This window comes from Eretmochelys imbricata, chromosome 1 (assembly GCF_965152235.1).
Source record: "Eretmochelys imbricata isolate rEreImb1 chromosome 1, rEreImb1.hap1, whole genome shotgun sequence".
In the NCBI taxonomy this organism is placed as follows: domain Eukaryota; kingdom Metazoa; phylum Chordata; order Testudines; family Cheloniidae; genus Eretmochelys; species Eretmochelys imbricata.
The window spans coordinates 332,329,271-332,350,890 of record NC_135572.1 but is presented as its reverse complement, the minus strand read 5'-3'; the positions used below and the strand labels follow the sequence as shown (position 1 = coordinate 332,350,890).

Sequence of the window (21,620 nt, the reverse complement as noted above, 5' to 3'; positions counted from 1 at the left end):
CAACCAAAATATTTACCAATGCTTTTCAATTTTTTACAGCCCATTCAAGTATGGTACATGCCTGAAAGGTAAACAGAACCCTAATAGCAGAGGTATTTTATAGTAAATTGCTGTGTAACTGTATCAGCAGGCATCCACTATCAAGTTTCTGTCACTGAATGAACATTACAGTGCAGTACTTGAATTTCAGTGAAATCTGATCTGCCTTCAGAACTAGAGCTGTTTAAGAAAATACCTCACTAACACATGTAAGTAACCAAAACAGCCACTTACATTGTGTATAAAAAGTTTTCCTATTGCAGGAAGAAGGTTTTTTAAAATTTAAACTGATATTTGCAACAAAAGTATGAAAACACTGACATCAGAACTCATGGGAAAATTGTACATATATTTAAAAAACCAAAATGGTTCCTCTTACAATTCCAATCACTATACTTCCAAATGTTGGTTTCTTGCTGCTCTACTGCTGTCCAATTTCACACTAGGTAGCAGTGCATGGCAAATAGTCAGGAATGTGTGACATGACAATAACCAAGCTCAAAACTGAGCACCATTTAAATGCACACTTGTGAAAAATATGCCTGAATTTTGATCCAAATAACGGTCCCAAACTGAAAATTTTATTTGCATGTACTAGGATTTAAATACAACAAATAAGAGGTATTATATAACAGACAGACCATCAAGTGTTAGTAGCCATTACACTAAATTTTAATTCCACTGCAAAACAACTAAAATCCTGACATTTCAGTTTATAGTCAACAGGGCAAGTTCTGCTTTGACTTACATACACACAAATCCCACTGCAGTCGATGGGTCTGCATGGGTGTAAGCAAGAGCAGAATTTAACTCAAAATGCATTCAATACAATGGAAAGTGCATTCAATAGTTTTATGTACTTAGGATTCCAGTGCCGTTATTTTAATAAATCTGTGACAAAAAGAAAACACTGTATCTTTAAAAACATTATTTAGAAATTGAAAAATTACTTACAAGCTGCTCAGATTTTACACCATATAGTTGTATGGTCTTTGCCACGTTTTTTGAAACAGCTAAACTGAGGTTTGGGTCCACAGCAGCCACATTTAACTCGCTAGAAAAAAAGGAGATAGATCCTAATTAAAACTAAATAGTCCAGATTGTAACAAATGAACTATTAATAACTAGTAACATGGCATGTCAATTGGAGGAGAATAGTATATACAACCAAAACTCTATGAGGCTCAATGGTTCAATTTACAGTTTAACAAGTCTATTCAGGAATTTTATGAGCAGAGTGTATCACTTCCCATTCTGATGCTAAGAAAGAACTCACAGTGGGTAAATTTGGTACTGCAGCATGTATGCTAAAATGATACTATTCCCATTGGGTTCAAAATATTGACTTCAATGCATTACTTGGCAAGCAGAATTTGGTAGAGGCAAGCACAGAGCCATTCACAGATGAGGCTGAGAGTAAACTATGCAGAGATTCCAAGGTGCGGTCTTTGTTTGTCACAACTAATAGGCTTTACTGTAAGCACAATATGCAGTACAAGGGACCCCAAAATAGATGGAAGACAACAAACTGAAGAAAACAACAAGAAATTATGGTCCAAATCATTTCCTGGGGAATCCCTGTAGGAGGATGAGCGCTGACTCCTCAGCACTATTTCCCTCACCCTCCCGGAATCCCACAGAAATCCATCTGCTAGGGCTCCATCTACAAGGAGCTCTGCAGAAATCTGAGAGCAAGGATAGAGATAGCTATCCAAGCAGCATTATCCCCCTATGGGTCATGTTGCCAGAGGTAATCCTCCAAGCATTGAGGGAGATGTGAAGATTCACAGAATTGGGAAGCCTCACCCTTAGAGAACTTCACAGGGCCCTAAACTTCACTAGCTAGACAACTCAGTTTTCCTGTCCTTTGTGAAGTTATCCTACTTCCTCTGCAAGATGGGGCATCAGGGCCATAAATATGTGCAATACAGTCCAAACCAGCGATACTAAGTCAGAGGCTCGGGAGCCGCAAGTGGCTCTTTAATGTGTTTCCTGTGGCTCTCTGCACCACATTAATTTAAAACACTGTGTGATTTACTGTGGCTCTTTTGGGTAACGTTGATTGCTAATTTGGCTCCTGAAGTCTGATTATCACTCTTCCAAATCCTAAAATGAGATGAGCCCTTGTAATTCCGACTGAAGACAACAAGAGCTGTAAGAGTTCAGCATTTTTCACAATATTAACACATCCAGTAAATTACATAGAATGCTACCTATTTGAACTGTTTGGACCAGTCCTTGCTAAATAGACTAAAACACTGAAATCAGGGATTAATGAAAATGTTCCATTTGTGATTTAAACATTTCAGTTTACTTTTTCTAACTGGGATATTCCTCTTCATTTACTATTCTTGTTATTTCATTCTTTATGCAACAGATTGTTTTAATCAGAGGTTTAGTTTATAGCCAAGCAAATATCTTCCCTTTCGTATATTCAGAATAATTTAGTTGTAACACATTTACACTAGATTTAAAATTGCTCTTTCTTACTGGATTTTAAGCACAATCATGTGAGTAAAATTACTTATGTGCATGCTTGCAGACAGCAGACCACATATGAATATTTCAGAATTACTCCTGCACAACAAGAATCAACAGTTGAACCCTGATTTAATTTCAGTGCTAATAACTTCTATAATTAAAGGGGAATTCAAACATTTACTGTTAATGAAGTTTCATTTCCACAATTTTAATATAGAAAATAAAAAGACATGGTGCAGATTACATGTTGCAATATATTATAACCACTTACCTTGCTATAGTTTTAATGATGCTGTCCAGTTCATCAGTGGAAGGAGGATTCCGACCCCCAGGGGGAAATACAAGGTTGATGGGGTCAAAGAGTCGAGATAATGACTTTGACAAATAAGCAGCTTCATAAGGTTGCAATGAGTCTTTCAAGGCTTTTTCTGAACTGTGGGCATAAAACAGCATTATCATTTTCTAAAGTTGAAATATATAGTAGCAAGTTGAGGCTGGGACTCCTCTAGAGCTTATAAACTCTGCAGGAGCCAGAGAGCTATATATAGCACCCAGAAGATACTTTTTCCCTTGAAGTAAATAACTGTTCAGTTAGCGTCCCTACATAGTTCAACACAGCTCTGTGCACTAGCTCCCCATGAGGCCTATTGTATGAAACAACTTTGGCGTTCCTAAACCAAGTTATTCTTGAGATATGCAACATTAAAAACATGAGGAAAGTGTTCCAAAAGTGGGATCAGAGCCTTTTTCTGACGTCACATATCTCATAACAGATGGCCTGAGCCCCACCCAGAGCATGCTAAAAAATTCTCCTCTGACATGGAGCTACCAGGGGAAAGGACCATTTTTGTGCTGGCTTCAATATTAAATTTTAAAACTACATTTAATATACTTCCATCATTACAATTCCTATTAGTGAAAATGATTCAATAGTAGCTACTTTGTAAACTCTACCAGTGGAATTATGACTTTTATACTTAGGAACAATAGGATCAATGTGCTGGGTGGGATTTTCCAAGGGACTTAGCACTGACCTTACTTGCTTTCACTGAAGCCAACGGTAAAACTCCCGTTACTTCAATCGGAGTATAGGTAAGCCCATGCACAACACTTTTAAAAATCTTATCCTACATATTTATCCTATTGCTTATAAGTCAGAATAGATTTATTCACCAGTGTCAAACCTAATCGTCTCCATATTTAACATGTAAATCATGTGCATTCTAGGATGTAAAACAGATATGGTGAGAATCATTAGGAATTGAGTATCTGCCTCTCTGTAGTGATTGTGGTACCACAAAATACAGAAAGACACTATAGTAATTGCATTCACACCAGATAGGCAAATGGCGACTTTTAATCATTCCTGTTTGCTCTGTCTACAGCTATACACAGAGGTAAAGACAAAACTAGCTACAAGTACTTTTAGCAGAATTGTGAATGACAGGACAATCCAATGTAGTTAATTGTTTAATCTGACAAAAATGACACAAATCAAAAACATGAAACTTAATGTGTCTTCATTTTATTTTACACACACCCCAGTTGATAGAAAGACTGCTGAAAAAGTCCTTAAAATTCTAGCTCTCCTGCAGGGGACTTCCTGCTTTGTGAAGCTGAAAAACCCTGAGTTCTTGTCTATAAAAACTCCCTTCTTGCAGGATGGATGCCGGCAAAGTGAATGAGAGGAGTGCGATTTGTAAAATGCTCTAATGTGTTGCACTCTAACTGCCCCAAGTAGGCCCGGCTGGCACACTCTGAAAGGTGCCTAGTTTATGTGCACAAACCAGGCACCTTTTCGAGCATGGCAGCAGGGTCTACATGGGACAGTTAGAGCACAACATGTTAGAACACTTTACAAATCACACCCCTCCAGTGTGTTTTGCTGCACCATGCAGACCAGACCTATGGCTCTAGGATTGTATAGTTATCTCGTCAGATACAGCGGTTTGTGCTCAACATACTCATAATCCTGTTTCTTTTGCATGAAAATGTCATGTGTATCTTCTTCCATCTGTTGCAATTCAGCAAAGAGATCTGTATTTCCACTTGAATTAAAATTTCTTTGAATATTTTGACTATATTGTTGTAGGCGCTTCCACAAGTCATTATAAAGTCTCAGTAATTTAGGATATTCTCCTTCAAAAGCTTGCTTCAAAAATACAGAGGCTGTAAAACAAAACAATAAACAGCATTTATTATGATCTTCCAAAGTAGCCTCTTTGATAAAAATAAATAGCATGGATCTTAGCACTTAAATCAGTACATTCCTATACAATAAAACTGAAGTATTACTATATCTACAATTAATATCATTGTTGTAAAAACTATCACAGTACAAATATAAGTGTCTAAAACACTGTAATGCATCCCTCCACAATCTGAACGCTGAACATAAAAACCTTGCCTTGTACAATAACCATCCCAGCTATGTTATCCAGCATTTCATGACCAAATTATTATTTTATTACTGTTACTATTTATTAAGCACAACAGTGTGCTGGGTTGCATATATCTAAAGCACTTTTCAACGTTAGTTTTGCAACAGAAAAATCTATAGTTTTGTTTCATTTTCAAAGCACATTTTTAAAGGGACACAGATAATTTGAAGTAGGCCCAAATCTTTAACAAACCTTAAAGTTATTGTTACAAGCTGGTGGGAGAAGCCCTTCAGATTTAAATAGCTGAAGTGTTCTGCTTTTACACATACTATTTTTTTTAAAAAGAAGATTAAAAAACAACTGCACGTTTGTCAAATAAAGAACGATAAAACGAGCTGAGAAAGCAGTGTTATTTTCAGCCCCGGAAAGCATGCCACAAAAAGTGGAAAGCGAAACAAATTTAGAAGAGTTTAAAAAAGGTTGACAATATCTGTGCTCTGACACCACCTGACTTTAGGGATTCCACCAGAATGTTTTAGGTGAGTAGAAAATTGGCCCTTTAATATGGAGGCCTTCAGGGTCTGAACATATGCTTCAGTTCATCCATTCACACCTTTACACTTCACCATCTGAACGATTTTTTTTACTCATATGCATTTTTTCATTTTGACCATTGTAAGGTCCATATTTTTTATTTCCATAGTAATTAGATATTTCATTGTGGTGAGCTGATGTCTGTAATAGTTTCTTCCCCATAGCACAAAAATAGGTGCTGGACTGTTATTCTTTTATTGTTTACACTTTGTCACACATTTATTTTCTTCTCTACGCCTAATGGCCCAGTCTTGCTCCCACTGACGCAAACATGAGTTTTATGATTTATGTCAGTGGAAACAAGATCTAGGCCCTACTCTACATATACAAAGTAAAAAAACATTGCTGAATATTAAATACTAAACGTCTCCTAGCCCTGGGGACAGAAGTCAAGACATTTGTTTGGCCTTGGTTTCCCGTAAAAATGTATGGGTTTTTTGCTGTCCCTTTTTATTTCACTAGTACCATGCTACTTTAAAAGCTAGTCTTTCTTTTTAAAACACTTTGGTGAAAAGTGCTTCTGCCTTTAGTTTAAAAAAAATATTCAAGACTTTTGGAGTTCTTTGCACATTTCAATGTTAAATATGCAGCTTTCTGTAAACAAAAATATTTAAAAAAAACAAAACTGACTACACACTGCATGCATTATTGCCTGAAAACTCACATATACTGAAAAAAACAAAACAGCATTTGCAGCATAAACATCCTGCTTTCACCAAAGTTTTATTTAAAAATAACTCTAACAAGTATAAGAAGCAAAACAGTGGTGTTTTGATTAATAACTGTACTAAATTGCTAACAGGACAGAAAAGTTACCTCAATGTTGAAATAAAAATTGTGCCTATCGCTGTCACCGTGATACAGTCTTAGGCCCTATCCTGCAAACACTTATGCACATGCTTAAGTTTAAGCACATAAGACTCCTACATTTGCTGGATCATATGAACCTAGGTACCTCTCTTATAGGTAACACATAAGACAATCTATAAAACAAATATGTTTTTAATATAGTTGAAGAAATTTCCTTCTGGAATCACCTAGTTACTTAGCAACTCCTGAACAGAAACCAAGCAGCTACTTCCTCAAATTAATAATGCTGCTATTGTAGCCCAAATTTTTAAAGGGACATCATAATGACTGAGCCCACAGAGATATAAGCATATGTATGTTGCACTTCATTCATATGTACTAAGATTAGGGATTTGCGAGCTTCACATGAATGTAAAGGGTATTTTTGTGAAAGCATCCCCAGTATTTAACTTTGACAATTCAGCCAGTTGCATGCTGCACTGCTATTTACTGGCAATAGTGCTGTCTAATGTTTATGACTCTTCCTCCACTTAGCATGACATTTGTACAGCATATTTTGTGTTTTCAGAATCCCGCACCAAGATTTTCAAAAAAAGCTCAGCTTTGCTTTAGGTGCAAGTGGCCAGGTTTTCAAGATTGCTCAGCACCCAAGAGCACAATAAGAAAATAACTGCTCTTTTAATCAGGTTAATGTTTATGGTTTTGGCTGACCTATTCACTTTTGGCTTCTGGAAGTATAATCCATTATTCCACAAATTTCTCCCCTCCACCATGCCACTGCCAAAAAAGGGATATTTTTATATTGGATGATGAATATTAAATAAACAAAATACATATTTTCCTGAATGCACAATAAAAGTCTGGGGAATGGAAATATATGTATGAGGAGTAACAGGAGAAACCACAGCTGCAGATCGGATAGCTGGAAATAACAAGCAATGGTTTATTGAATTTACATATTTTCAGACTAACTCTCAAAGACATCACAAATCACACATGTTAAAGACAACACTTACAGTCTGTTGCCATCTGAAATTGAGAGGAAAGAGTCTGAGTTACTGCAGTCCAAAATGTGTACAAAATATCTGACTGGCCTTCCTGGGATGGGGGAAGAAAAAGAGAACAAAAGTTCAAAATATGTCATAGGCCTAAAAAACTGCATATATTACATCATAATACATTTGCCAGAAAAAGATTCCCTGGCTATCCCAAGTGTTTTAATAAACTCCTACTTTGTATTTATTTTTTAGAACACAATATACAAAAAACTGCAAAATATAAACATTATGGTCATCAGTAGGGAGGGGCCATCTAGTGTGAGCAAACAAAAATAAATGCAGCCCTCAAATGCAGTCTTTTCTCTGGGTTTGGGAGGTCACTTCTCAATGCACTTCTTGCTGGTAATGGGTCTTCTAGGGATGGGGCGAGGATGGGGACAACTAGTTCCGAACCTCCAGAACCTAACGGGAATGAGAGAGCTATTCCTCCTCTCTCCTTGTGAAACAGTCCATTCTAAAGCTTCTGAAGTATGATGAACTCTGCTATAACTTCCAAAGATGCCCATATGATCATTCAAACTAAGAGACTGCAGTCAAACCCACAGATCCCTCACCACCAGGACTTGTTGCCAGGAGGGGATAGTGGTGTACCCAGCTACTGCCAGCAAGGCAGATAAAAAGGAGGGGAAGGAGGCATCTGTTCTGGAGTAGTCAATACCTGGAACTTTGGTACCAAAGTGTCAGTAGCAGATGTCAGAGTCGCAGCCGTGTTAGTCTGTATTTACAAAAAGAAAAGGAGTACTTGTGGCACCTTAGAGACTAACAAATTTATCTGAGCATAAGCTTTCGTGAGCGACAGCTCACTTCATTGGATGCATTCATCGGAAGCTCTGAATGAGCTGGTACTGCGACATGGTACCTGGTGCCTGAGTAGAGGGACCCTTCTTGGGCCACCCTTGTTTATGTCAGAATGAAAGGATTTATGCATTTTAGAGCTTGAACCTGGCAAGGATGACCTGGATCTATGCCTCTGCAGGTGAGCAGTGCTCCTTTCCTCCACTGATCCCAGATGTTTTATCAGTCACAGAGGAGGATTTCCTAGAGATGTGACCCTCAGAATTACAACCAGAAGAATGGACAGGAGCACTTTGTGAAGAAGACAATTCAGGATTTTCAGTCCTGGTCATTCCAGGATCTCTCCAGCAAAGACAACTTCAAGTGAGCCTCTTTTGCCTTGCGTATTCTCTTGCAAATGGCATATCTCTCAGGAACATGCTTTTTACCAAATATCTGGTGTGCCCCGTGTTAAGGGGCAATACAGTCTCACAAGGAAGACAGAGTTTAAAACCTGGGGCCCTTTATTCTCCCATAAGGACTTGACGCAGTATCAGGAAAGTCTTATAGAAAAAAAAAAATTTAAGGAAAAAAGGAAACACTATGAAAGAAGTGATGAGTGAAGACTAAGGCTACGGCTATATTACATCTTATTTTGGCATAACTTATGTCACTCGGGGGGGATATATAAATCACCCCCTGGGGTGACGGAAGTTACACGGACATAAGCATTGTTGTGGACATCACTAAGTCAGCGGGAGAGCTTCCCCTGCCATCATAGCTTCTGCCGCTCGCGGGGGCTGGAGTCAGGGCCAGCCCACAACATTTTGGCACCTAAGGCAGAGAGCTCAAATGACGCCCCCATGCCCCCTCGCTTGGGCCAAAACTTTGAAAGGTCTCAGCTCTGCCTTCTTCCTGTTCTACTCCTGTCATGGTACTGCTCTGCTACCTATCCCAGTAAAGGAGAACTAACAACTTAAAATGCCTTGTTCAAAAATTTTAAGTAACACTTATCTTCAAACGTCTGAACGGCAAATGTAACTTTTCTTGTCTGCACAGCAAACATTGGCATTTTTATCTGTTTGAATAATTGAAGTGGTGCTTTCCGTGCCTTTTTGGTTGAAAGATTTGAACTGCTTCCTGAAGGTTCACAATCTGGGCCAGCTCATGCTCTATTGAGATGGTTGCAAGGCCCACCAGCCTCTCCTGTGTCATTGTGGAGCATAGATGTGTTTTTATTAACTTCAGTTTGGAGAAGCTGCGTTCTCCACTGACAACTGTTACAGGAAGTGTTAGAAGTATGCGCAGAGCAACAAAAGCATTTAGAAAGAGGGTGATCATCTTATTTGTGCACATATATTCCAGAACAGCCTTTGGAGTTGATCCTGCTGAAATGTATCTTGAAAGGGCTTTCAGTTCATTACCTAAATCATTTGTATCAATATTGTGCATTGTCATCATGTAGCAACACTGTCTCTAGTGCTCTGCATCGCTGGTGTAGGTCTTCTTCAGGTATAGTGAGGAGTTTTGAAATATCATACAACATCCCAAATATATTGCTGTGTTCCTTGAGCTGCATGAAACATTCTTCAACTGACTGTATTGCACAATCTAGCACCTGCTTAAAGAATTCAACTTTGAATTGTTGTTTGGGGTCTCTTATGGGATTATATCCCGTGCCTCGTAATCAAAATGTCTTCTTCTTCGGTGACTCTTGTATTCTTGAATGGGTGGGAAAATAGCTTCAGTGTGAAGTTCCTCTGCCGACTTCTGTGCACTCTACAGAACATTTTGAAATCCATTATCTGACTGGTCAGACTGTAGGTATGACTTTGCTTTATCCAGTTGTTCCATTGCTCCAGACATATCAAGGACAACACCTTGGAGTCTCTTGCTTACAAAATTTATTTCCAACAGTATGTCATGCCACAACACTAAGCCACACAGAAATTTGAAGTTATGTATGTTTCTGGTGATTCCATTTCCCTCTGCCACTGTTCTCCCATGAACAGTTCCTGTCATAGCATTATCCTCCATAATGGCAACTATGGCATCATCTATCTTCCCAGTTTGGTGTTTGATAGGCTTTATCGCCTTCACTCGACTTTCCCATCATGTGGCACTCAGTGGTTTCAGTGTCAGAGAGGATGTTGCTTCAAAATTTGCCATCAATGAGTTGATGCAGAGAAAAATACATAGATGCTTTGAATTACATTAAGAAATTCAGCAGCCTCACTGGAAGCTGATGCTTCATTACTGAGCACCAAGTTCAATGAATGAGAACTGCATGGGACAAAAAAAGTTCCAGGGTTTAACTCTCGGATCCGTGTCTGCACTCCTCTGTTCTTTCCTCTCATGTTGGCACCATTATCATAGCCCTGACCTCTCATGTCAGCTATCGCAATTCCCATATCTTCCACCTTTTTAAGAAGCACATTTGTCACACCAGCTCCTGTAGTATCATCAATGTCAATAAATTCTAGAAAATGCTCTCTGACAGTCACCATTGCAGGGACATTTTCACTAGGTTCTGTTGTTGTTACAAAACGCACCAATAAAGTCATTTGTTCCTTATGGCTGATGTCAGGTGTGCAGTCCAGAATAACAGAGTAATATCTTGCTGACTTCAGATCTGCCACAATCTTCTGTTTGACTTTTGTTGCCAGTAACTGTATGATCTCATTTTGAATTGTTTTTCCAAGGTAGTGGTGTGTGTACATTTCTTGGGTGGTGACTCTTCTTTGATGCTCCTCGAGTACAGCATCAAACTGAGCCATCAGCTCCACAATTTTAAGGAATTTTCCATTGTTTGGCACATATAGCTGATCTGAAGTGCCACACAGTGCTAGGTTTTGGGTAGCGAGCATTCTCACAATGGCAATGAGCCTTTTCAGAACACTTTGCCAGTAAAGAGACTCTAATGCAATCTTCCCTTGATGCTGATCATCTAGGGTGGCCTTTAACCTTAGCCTCATCTCAAGCTCTTTCCACCTATGGAATGCTCTCTGGTGATTTGCTGCCTTCTCATGGCATGCCAGTTTTCTAGCCAGATTCTTCCAGCCCTTTGCTCCTGTAGAACCCAATGTGGCCGGAACATTAGACTGGAAGAGTTTGCAACATAAGCAAACATGAGTACATAAGCCATGGCCTCTCCACTTTGTCACCATTGGGGATTTCACACCAGTAATGTGTCGGATGGAAACTTCTATTTTCATTGTCTTTGGGGAACATTAAGTTTTTCACTTGCTGTGGCCCATGCTATACAAGGAAGTCCCTCAGGCTACTGCTCAAGTGGGTCCACAGTCCTGAATCATCTAGACTTAAGGAACTAAACTCAGCAGCAGCTGTTTCTTGCGCCTCCACCACACTCTTCTCTGATCTACGCTTTTCTTCAGGAATGTGCATGGTTACATCCATTTGAGATGGAGATATGGATGCTGCAGTAGCTGCCAGGTCACCTGCACTCTGACTAACTGGAAGATCAGGCATCTCCTCACCACTCACATTCCAGCTGGGGCCGGAAGGCTCCCTGTGAACATTTGTGTCTATGTATCTCAGGAGAGCTTCTTCCTGCTTAGAGAAAACAGCTTCCTTTGCTTTCTTTCTTTTTCTGAATGCTGCCCCAGAGGGGTGTTTTCTTCTTTCACTCGTGACTGCTGTTCTGTGCCAGCTATAGTGGCTCTCAACACTCAGCTGAAGGGGACAAATAAGTAGGCTGGTAGCAGGGCGTGAGTGAGGGAAGATACCAGCATCTTAAGGGCCTAACTGGCTCCTACTACTTCAGTTGACTGCCTGTTCTCCTCAAGTGGGTTCAGGAAAGCAGCAGGAAACAGGAAGCTCCCTGAGAAGCTGGTGTTAATCAGTCCAGGCTCCTGGGGGTGCTAGAGAGATACATAAGAGGCTCCTCCTCCTCTCTCTCCCTGCAGCTCCTGCTTTTCTCCTGCCTGCCTGTTAGCTCTCTTGTGCTCTCCTTCCTCCAGTACTCCACCATCTCCGTGCATCTAGAGCAGAGAGAATACATATGCACCAGCAGCAGCCACAATTTTCTACACTCTGGGTCCTAGTGGCGCCCCACCCTCCACCCTCAGTCTGGCACCTGAGGCGGCCGCCTCAGTTCACCTCATGGTAAGGCCAGCCCCAGCTGGAATAGGTAAGCTGACTGGAGAGCTCTCTTCTGTCGGCTTAGAGTGGCTACATTAGAGAGCTCACAGCAGCGTAGTTGCATCGGTGCAGCTGTGCCACTGTAAACTCTCTAGTGTAGCTGTGCCCTAAATAAGTAACTATCTACAGGTATTCACAACTATTTACACAAAAAAAGGGAATCATACAGTGAGAGAGAAGCTTGGACAGTCCGTAAGGACTTGTTTACACTTGACAGTTAATTTTGATTAAGGCAGGGTCTGAACTTAAAGTCAGCTATTCCTGAATAGCTCCATGTAGAGAGAAGCCCTGAGTTCCAATTCGTAGGCACAGGCAGTAAAAAGGAACTGAGGGGTGGATGGGGTACTCCATCCTTTATGACTTTAGTGGGAGGCACAAGGACACTATGGGTATGTCTACACTGCCAAGAAAAAAGCAGGGCTGGCCTGTGTCAGCCGACTCAGGCTCACGGGGCTCTGGATGCAGAGCTGTTTCATAGCTGTATAGACTACTGAGCTTGGGCTGGAGCCTGAGATCTGGGACCCTCCTACCTTGCGGGGTCCTAAAGTCCAGGCTTCAGCACAAGCCCAGAATTCTATACAGCAATGAAACAGCTCTGCAGGCCAACCCCCATGAGCCCAAGTTGGCTGGCACGGGCCAGCCGTGGGTGTCTAGCTGCTGTGTAGTCATACCCTCAGGGCACGTGCATCGCTCCAACAGATACTGTAGGCCAAAAAAATCTGAATTCCACCAAGACTGGAACGTACATAGACAAGCACTTGAAGAAGCAGCTTAGAGTTGGGAACACACTTATGTGACAGTTTTTTTGAAAAATGAACAATTATGCAACTGCATAATTTCATCATGCAAACACATGGGGTGCTGACTTATTTATTATATATAAACTGTTGTAACAATAAATACAATAGATAAAGATATCACATGCTCTACTTTACACACAATCTACAGTAACTGTACAATGGACACAATTCTAAAAAGATCAAAAAGTCCCATTGACATGTTTTTATAATAAAGTTAGACAGCAAAGGATTGCATAGTGGAGTTACCATGAGCCTTGAATAAGAGGCTCTGCATAGTTGCACTTCTCCAGAATCAGACTCACACATTCATAGAATCATAGAATATCAGGGTTGGAAGGGACCTCAGGAGGTCATCAAGTCCAACCCCCTGCTCACAGCAGGACCAATCCCCAACTAAATCATCCCAGCCAGGGCTTTGTCAAGCCTGACCTTAAAAACTTCTAAGGAAGGAGATTCCACCACTTCCCTAGGTAACGCATTCCAGTGTTTCACCACCCTCCTAGTGAAAAAGTTTTTCCCTAATATCCAACCTAAACCTCCCAACTGCAACTTGAGACCATTACTCCTTGTTCTATCATCTGCTACCACTGAGAACAGTCTAGAGCCATCTTCTTTGGAACCTCCTTTCAGGTAGTTGAAAGCAACTATCAAATCCCCCCTCATTCTTCTCTTCTGCAGACTAAACAATCCCAGTTCCCTCAGCCTCTCCTCATAAGTCACGTGTTCCAGTCCCCTAATCATTTTTGTTGCCCTCCACTGGACATTTTCCAATTTGTCCACATCCTTCTTGTAGTGTGGGGCCCAAAACTGGACACAGTACTCCAGATGAGGCCTCACCAATGTCGAATACAGGGGAACAATCACGTTCCTCGATCTGCTGGCAATGCCCTTACTTATACATCCCAAAATGCCATTGGCCTTCTTGGCAACAACGGCACACTGTTGACTCATATCCAGCTTCTCGTCCATTGTAACCCCTAGGTCCTTTCCTGCAGAACTGCTGCCTAGCCATTCAGTCCCTAGTCTGTAGCGGTGCATGGGATTCTTCCGTCCTAAGTGCAGGACTCTGCACTTGTCCTAGTTGAACCTCATCAGATTTCTTTTGGCCGAATCCTCTAGTTTGTCTAGGGCTCTCTGTATCCTATCTCTACCCTCCAGCGTATCTACCTCTCCTCCCAGTTTAGTGTGATCTGCAAACTTGCTGAGGGTGCAATCCACACCATCCTCCAGATCATTTATGAAGATATTGAACAAAACCGGCCCCAGGACCGACCCTTGGGGTACTCCACTTGATACCGGCTGCCAACTAGACATGGAGCCATTGATCACAACCCGTTGAGCCCGACAATCTAGCCAGCTTTCTATCCACCTTATAGTCCATTCATCCAGCCCATACTTCTTTAACTTACTGGCAAGAATACTGGGGGAGACCGTGTCAAAAGCTTTGCTAAAGTCAAGGAACAACATGTCCACTGCTTTCCCCTCATCCACAGAGCCAGTTATCTCGACATAGAAGGCAATTAGATTAGTCAGGCATGAGTTGCCCTTGGTGAATCCATGCTGACTGTTCCTGATCACTTTCCTCTCCTCTAAGTGCTTCAGAATTGATTCCTTGAGGACCTGCTCCATGATTTTTCCAGGGACTGAGGTGAGGCTGACTGGCCTGTAGTTTCCAGGATCCTCCTCCTTTCCTTTTTTAAAGATGGGCACTACATTAGCCTTTTTCCAGTCGTCCGGGACCTCCCCCTATCGCCATGAGTTTTCAAAGATAATGGCCAATGGCTCTCCAATCACATCTGCCAACTCCTTTAGCACTCTCGGATGCAGCGCATCCGGCCCCATGGACTTGTGCTCATCCAGCTTTTCTAAATAGTCCCGAACCACTTCTTTCTTCACAGAGGGCTGGTCACCTCCTCCCCATGCTGTGCTGCGCAGTGCAGCAGTCTGGGAGCTGACCTTGTTTGTGAAGACAGAGGCAAAAAAGGTATTGAGTACATTAGCTTTTTCCACATCCTCTGTCACTAGGTTGTCTCCCTCATTCAGTAAGGGGCCCACACTTTCCTTGACTTTCTTCTTATTGCTAACATTCACAATTCAGTTCCTGTTTCCTCTGCGCTCCAGGGGGCAGCGAGCTGCTCCTGTCACATCTGTGACACAGCTTACCTGCTCCTCCATGCTAGCTCACCTCTGTTGACCCGTGCGTAAGTGGGGTGGAATCCAGGGTCTATCCACTCCCAACCCACCTACTTGGGAGTGGGAGTAGCAGCTCTATAACGGTTGCTTCCTCCCCTCTGCACAGACTGGTGATGCAGGTAGCCCACAGAGAGGAATAAGGATATGCCTTATTCACACGTTGACCAGTGTGGGGGTCTGAAGTCAGCATTAAGAAAATAAATTCTTGAACAAATATTCCAATTCTTAGATATGGATATGAGTATGTTTGGGAGACTTCATTTGTTTTGTCTGTTTTGCTCAACAGGAAGGACTTTTATGTATATAAATTAAGTAATTTACTTGATATTTATATTTGCATTTTTGTAAAATGTTTAGTCCCCTTTTCTCTAGCAAGCAAAGGTGACCGTTAATATTAAGTAATAATTCAAAAGCTTCAATGTATAAAAATATCTTTGGTATGTTTTAATTTGATACAAAAGTATAAATGTCAAACTATTTACTTTCTCATTTCACAGTTTTATATTTACCATGTGAAAACTGCTTTAAAATAAGTGGTCTTTCACCACCACTTATACAGTAAACTAATTAGCTTTAAAATTCTCAATCCTAAATTGGAAAAAGATTGGATTGACAATGAAGTTTGTTAATTCAATTCTTAGCCAAAGTGAGTAAAAATTACTTTAAAATGGCTTCTTTTTACCACCATGACCATCACATAGACTTACAGACTTTAAAGTCCGAAGGGACCATCATCATCTAGTCTGACCTCCTGCATACTGCAGTCCACAGACCCTCACCCACCCACTCCTGCAATAGACTCCTAATGTCTGGGTGAGTTACTGAAGTTCTCAAATCATGATTTAAAGACTTTAAGTTACAGAGAATCCATCATTTACAGTACATCATTTAAACCTGCAAGCATGCTGTCATAAATATAAAAGGAAGGGTAAACACCTTTAAAATCCCTCCTGGCCAGAGGAAAAACCCTTTCACCTGTAAAGGGTTAAGAAGCTAAGATAACCTCGCTGGCACCTGACCAAAATGACCAATGGGGAGACAAGATACTTTCAAAGCTGGGGGTGGGGGAGAAACAAAGGGTCTCTCTGTCTGTGTGGTTTTTGCTGGGAACAGAAAAGGAACGGAGTCTTATAACTTAGTAAGTAATCTAGCTGGATATGCGTTAGATTCTGTTTTGTTTAAATGGTTGATAAAATAAGCTGTTCTGAATGGAATGTATATTCCTATTTTTGTGTCTTTTTGTAACTTAAGGTTTTGCCTAGAGGGATTCTCTCTGTTTTGAATCTCATTACCCTGTAAGGTATTTACCATCCTGATTTTACAGAGGTGATTCTTTTACTTTTTTTCTTCAATTAAAATTCTTCTTTTAAGAACCTGATTGCTTTTTCATTTTTCTTAAGATCCAAGGGTTTGGGTCTGTGTTCACCTATGCAAATTGGTGAGGATTTTTATCAAGCCTTCCCCAGGAAAGGGGGTGTAGGGTTTGGGGAGGATTTTGGGGGGAAAGACATTTCCAAGTGGGCTCTTTCCCTGTTATATATTTGTTAGACGCTTGGTGGTGGCAGCAATAAAGTCCAAGGGCAAAAGGTAAAATAGTTTGTACCTTGGGGAAGTTTAATCTAAGCTGGTAAAAATAAGCTTAGGGGGTTTTCATGCAGGTCCCCACATCTGTACCCTAGAGTTCAGAGTGGGGAAGGAACCTTGACACATGCCCCATGCTGTAAAGGAAGGCAAAACCCCCTAATGATCTCTGCCAATCTGATGCGGGGAAAAATTCCTTCCTGATCCCAAATATGGCAATCAATTAGACCCTGAGCATGTGGGCAAGACCCACCAGCCAGACACTTGGGAAAGAATTCTCTGTAGTAGCTCAGAGCCCTCCACATCTAGTGTCCCATCACCAGCCACTGGAGATATTTTCTGCTAGCAGTCATAGATCAGCTAGATGCCGTTGTAGGCAACCTCATCATACCATCCCCTCCATTCACTTATCAAGCTCAGTACCTTTTGTTGGCTCTCTCAGCTGTGGGGCCACGGATTGAGTGGGGTTGGAGAAAGACAAGCCAGTGCAATGTTAGAGGCAGCCCCACAAAGCTAATTGTCCGATTCAGCTTGGTAAATCCTAGGCTGAAATAACATTTTTTTTTTTGGCGCAGTCATTTGCACAACAGCCAATAGTATACCAACCAGGCATGCAGCCACCAGCTTCCATTTCTTCCTATTGTGTCCCTCTGCCTTACGCAGGGGATGTATGGTACTCATGGAATGAATCACAGCTATGTAGCAAATGAGGTTTTTGCCTAAGATACCAAAATTCAATGACGTCCTATTAAAAATATAGGAAGAGAAACGGAGGAAAAATCTACATAGAGAATTCAAAGGGCATAAAATTATGTCAAAAATTTTACACTGATTTCACACCTACATTTAGAAAAAAACAAATTTATAGCTACTTTAGGATCATTTTAGAACACAAACCTAACTATGGAGTAACTACCAGGCTTCCATATGTAAGCGGGGGAATAGTCCTGCTATTGTGGGGAACTTTCCTGGCTTCTGCACTACCCCGGTGAAGTGGGCTAGCGAAAGGATCTGAGTTCTCGATCCCACTTCCTTTACCCAGTGGCCTCCCTGCCCTGGAGGACTCCCCTTCCACTCTCCTGTCTGGCAGAGTCCTCCTAACCCCAACAAGGCTGGGCTCAGGATTCCTGGGGGGCTCGACCCCCAACCCTGCTGTGGTCACCTAGGACAGGAGCTAGGGTGTCCTCACTCCGGGATACTCTCTCTGCACTGGGCACTTCTCTGACCCACTGATCATGACATACACTTTAAAGCAAATGTGAGTTATTTAATCAACAATTAATTTTAAAAAGAGTAAGGAAAAATGGGAAAGGTTAAAGGAAACACATCAACCCACTCTGTGGCAGGGAACATCACAAACAGTGTCTCTGGAATGTCAGGGCAGTTCACAGTCTGTTCCTTGTAAGTACCAGGCCTTTCTCAGGCTCTGGCTGTGCTGTAGGGATGCTGTGGGTAGGACACTCGCTCTGGTGGTGGCCACATTCTCTCAGGCTCTAGGTGGCAGGGCCCTTCTTCCCAGCATTACCCCCGCCCTGTCAGAGTTACCAATCCCCCTCCAAGTCTAGCCTGCAGAGCCTCCTGGCTGAGGCATCTCCCTGTGCTGGTCCCACCACCCAGGGTCCCCCCTCACACTCCCCAGCTGCTCATGACACCCGGCTCCGGACTGCTCCAGCCCCAGCTCCACTCTGTCTTAGCTCCAGCTCCTCCACTCTGCCCCAGCACAACTGCTGCTCTGCCTCCAGCTCCCTGGGCTGCTTCTCTGGCCCCTCTGGCTCTGGTTGCTACAGCTGTCCTCCCAGGACAGGTCTGCTCTGCAGGCTGCTTCTGTGACTCTGCTCCTAGCACTGACCTGCTTCGTGGGCTGCTTTTCTGGCCCCTCTGGCTCTGGTTGCTGCAGCTCTGCTCCCAGGGCAAGTCTGCTCTCTCTGGGCTGTGCTTCTGGCTTTGGGGCTGCAGCTCTGCTCCCAGGACAGGGTCTGCTCTCTCTGGGCTGCTTTTCTGGCCCCTCTGGATCTGGCACAGCTCTGCTCCCCAGCTCAGCTTGGGCCCCTCCTTTCTCCTTAGCTCGGCCCCACTCTGTCTGATCCCGGCAATTCCAGCTCACATGGAGGACGGGACCTCTTTGGCCTCCTGACTCCCTGATTAGCCTGCCCGCCCTGTCATTCAGGGTGACCTGGAGCATTGGCTCTCCCCATTGTTCTGGGGGACTGTCAGTCTCAGGGTCCTGATTCCCCATCGACCCTTCCCCCTTTTAGTACTGGGAGCTAGCAACTAACCCCCCCCCCCACTGAATGTTAGTAAGGGGGCAACAGTCCCCTTACGCATAATATAGTAGAACCTCAGAGTTACAAACACCAGAGTTATGAACTGACTGGTCAACCACACACTTCACTTGGAACCGGAAGTATGCAATCAGGCAGCAGAGACCAAAAGAAACCAAATACTGTACGGTACAGTGTTCAATGTAAACTAATAAAAAAAATAAAGGTAAAGTTAAAAAAAAAAGATGTGACAAGGTAACGAAACTGTTTTTGTGCTTGTTTCATTTAAATTACGATGGCTAAAAGCAGCATTTTTCTTCTGCATAGTAAAGTTCCAAAGCTGTATTAACTTTTGGGGAAAAAACCCCATAATGTTTTGTTCAGAGTTACGAATAACCTCCATTCCAGAGGTGTTCATAACTCTGAGGTTTTACCATATAAGATATAGTGTATCATTACATCCAACACTGAAATGAAATGAAATATAGCAACTGATTAAAAGTATATAGAGAACTATACAACAGTTTATGGCACAAACTAGAGAACAGTATATCCTACTTAAACTACAGGGGGTACTGAAGTGGGCAGACTGTAGTTACCAAAACTGGTATCTGGACAAGACATCACAAATACTCCGACTCGTGAAAGAAGTGCCACAAGATCCCTAATGACAAAAGCACTCAGAAACCGTTTTATTTTTTTACCAAAACTCTACAATTTCTTTTCTTACAATATTCTTTTCTTACCTACTTGTTTGTGTCTTACTGCTTTTCTTTTATAAATGAGTGAAATCAAAGGAAAAAACGAATTATTAATTCAGTATCTTAGAAAAAGACTATATAATACAATTATGCAAGTAAGGAGTTAATGGACATGCAAATATTTTTCTAAAAATAAGTTTAAGAAACAATTTGCCTTAATGCATTTCATTCAGAATGCTGCATTTTAATCAAAAGTTATTTTCTTTAAAAGAGTAACAGAGTTATGGATCACATAGAGTTACGTAGATAATTCATATATATTATTTAAATAGATTATCATTTTTTAATCTTTTAGAAAGTAACCAACTCCACAAACTGGGCATGATTCAGAAGTGGGGAGGCTTTTTCTAGGTCAGCAAGAAAAAGACAACCTTGGGTCCCTTTAAGGATTGCCTCTCCCTGCCTTTTTTCATCCCCCCACTTGTGGGCAGTCAACTTCCTCATGCATTGGGTTTGATGAGGGGGGCTCCTTGGCAGAACAAAAGTGTACAATTTAAGCCTATTGGCTCCCACACACCCAAAGGGAGGGCCTATAAGCCCATATCTCTGCCCAGAGTGCCATTCTGCAGTTGGGAAGAACACCCCCACCCCCAATGCCTCTTGGTAACTGGCATTAAGAGTAGGACTGGAGTTTGGGGCCTTGCTGTGGTCATCATGCTAGTAGCCTTTTTGGACTGGGAAAGAATTCTTCCTTCACTGCCAGATTTGGCCTGGGTGTTGTATGGTATTCTTCCTTCCACTCAGTAGGCCAGGCCCCCAGAGGCTAAGTTAGGTTGTAAAATTTGTGTCGTTGCAAAGTGGCAGGTGCCCAGAGCAGGTGCTTGTTTAATAGAGGGTCTGGTTCCCTGATAAACTAGAATTGAAGCGCAAACAGGAGGAAAGATCACACTCCCAGAGCAGGCCCTATTTAACTTTGGAGTTTTAATGTAAGTAGTATCCGAACAACCAAACACACACAACTTGCACAAGCCTCACTGAGTCTAAGTCTCTCTGCAGCACACACCAAACTCTCCTGCTGCTGCAACCACACTTGCTCCCCCCAACACTGTCCCTTTTGTGCTCCTCAACAGATCTCCAATCCTTAAAGGGACAGAGCACTAATAACTATAACCTTGGGATTCCCTTCTGAGAGCTGCAAAGGCATTTCCTAAAAAGATGAGGAATTGGGTTGGTGCTTCTGTCTGACAGGGCAAGGAGATAATCCCTTTTCCTCAAACACTCACCCTTTGTACAGAGGGCAGAAGGCAATGGGGTCCCACCAATGGGACCAGGTTAAAGATGTGGAGAGGTGGGACTGAGGACAGCCCTCATCCAGGTGGAATGGATTACAAAACCAGGGTGACCTGCATGGGATAATTTATTGCCAGAGAGTTTCCCAGATGTGTTACTTAATAAAGTTGTGGCCTAGTTAAACTACACTCCTGGCAACGTGTCTTTCTTCCTACAGCATATGTCAACATAAACATTACCTGGCCTGAATTTTATGTACCACTAACCACACAGTTAAGGTTCTTTTTATAAGAGGAAAAGAATAGTGTGTGGGAGCACGGTGGTTCTGACCACATTAGTTATGGAAGACAGAGCTGTGGAAGGAGGAGATATGCAAATGAAAGGACAATCCAAGCCAAAACTATCAAAAACCATTACTTAAAACACATCATCTTCATTAGATTACAAAGCACAACTTCTACAATGAAATGAACTGTCTACAGTGTATCATTCTAGG

At 41.9% G+C, this 21,620-nt stretch overlaps 1 protein-coding gene across 3 annotated transcripts in view; it reads right to left on the bottom strand.

Moving 5' to 3' along the window:
• COG5 (component of oligomeric golgi complex 5) overlaps positions 1–21,620 on the bottom strand; it is a 310,681-nt gene that overhangs the window by 55,862 nt on the left and 233,199 nt on the right. For 2 of the 3 annotated variants that reach the window (XM_077835376.1, XM_077835383.1), the window contains exons 11-15: positions 8,022–8,078; positions 7,322–7,403; positions 4,485–4,689; positions 2,792–2,953; positions 994–1,093 (exon numbers count right to left, since the gene is read on the bottom strand). In XM_077835376.1, the coding sequence (XP_077691502.1) occupies positions 994–1,093; positions 2,792–2,953; positions 4,485–4,689; positions 7,322–7,403; positions 8,022–8,078 (606 nt within the window). The remainder of the gene's footprint in view (positions 1–993; positions 1,094–2,791; positions 2,954–4,484; positions 4,690–7,321; positions 7,404–8,021; positions 8,079–21,620) is intronic. The other variant, XM_077835367.1, reaches the window with a different exon arrangement.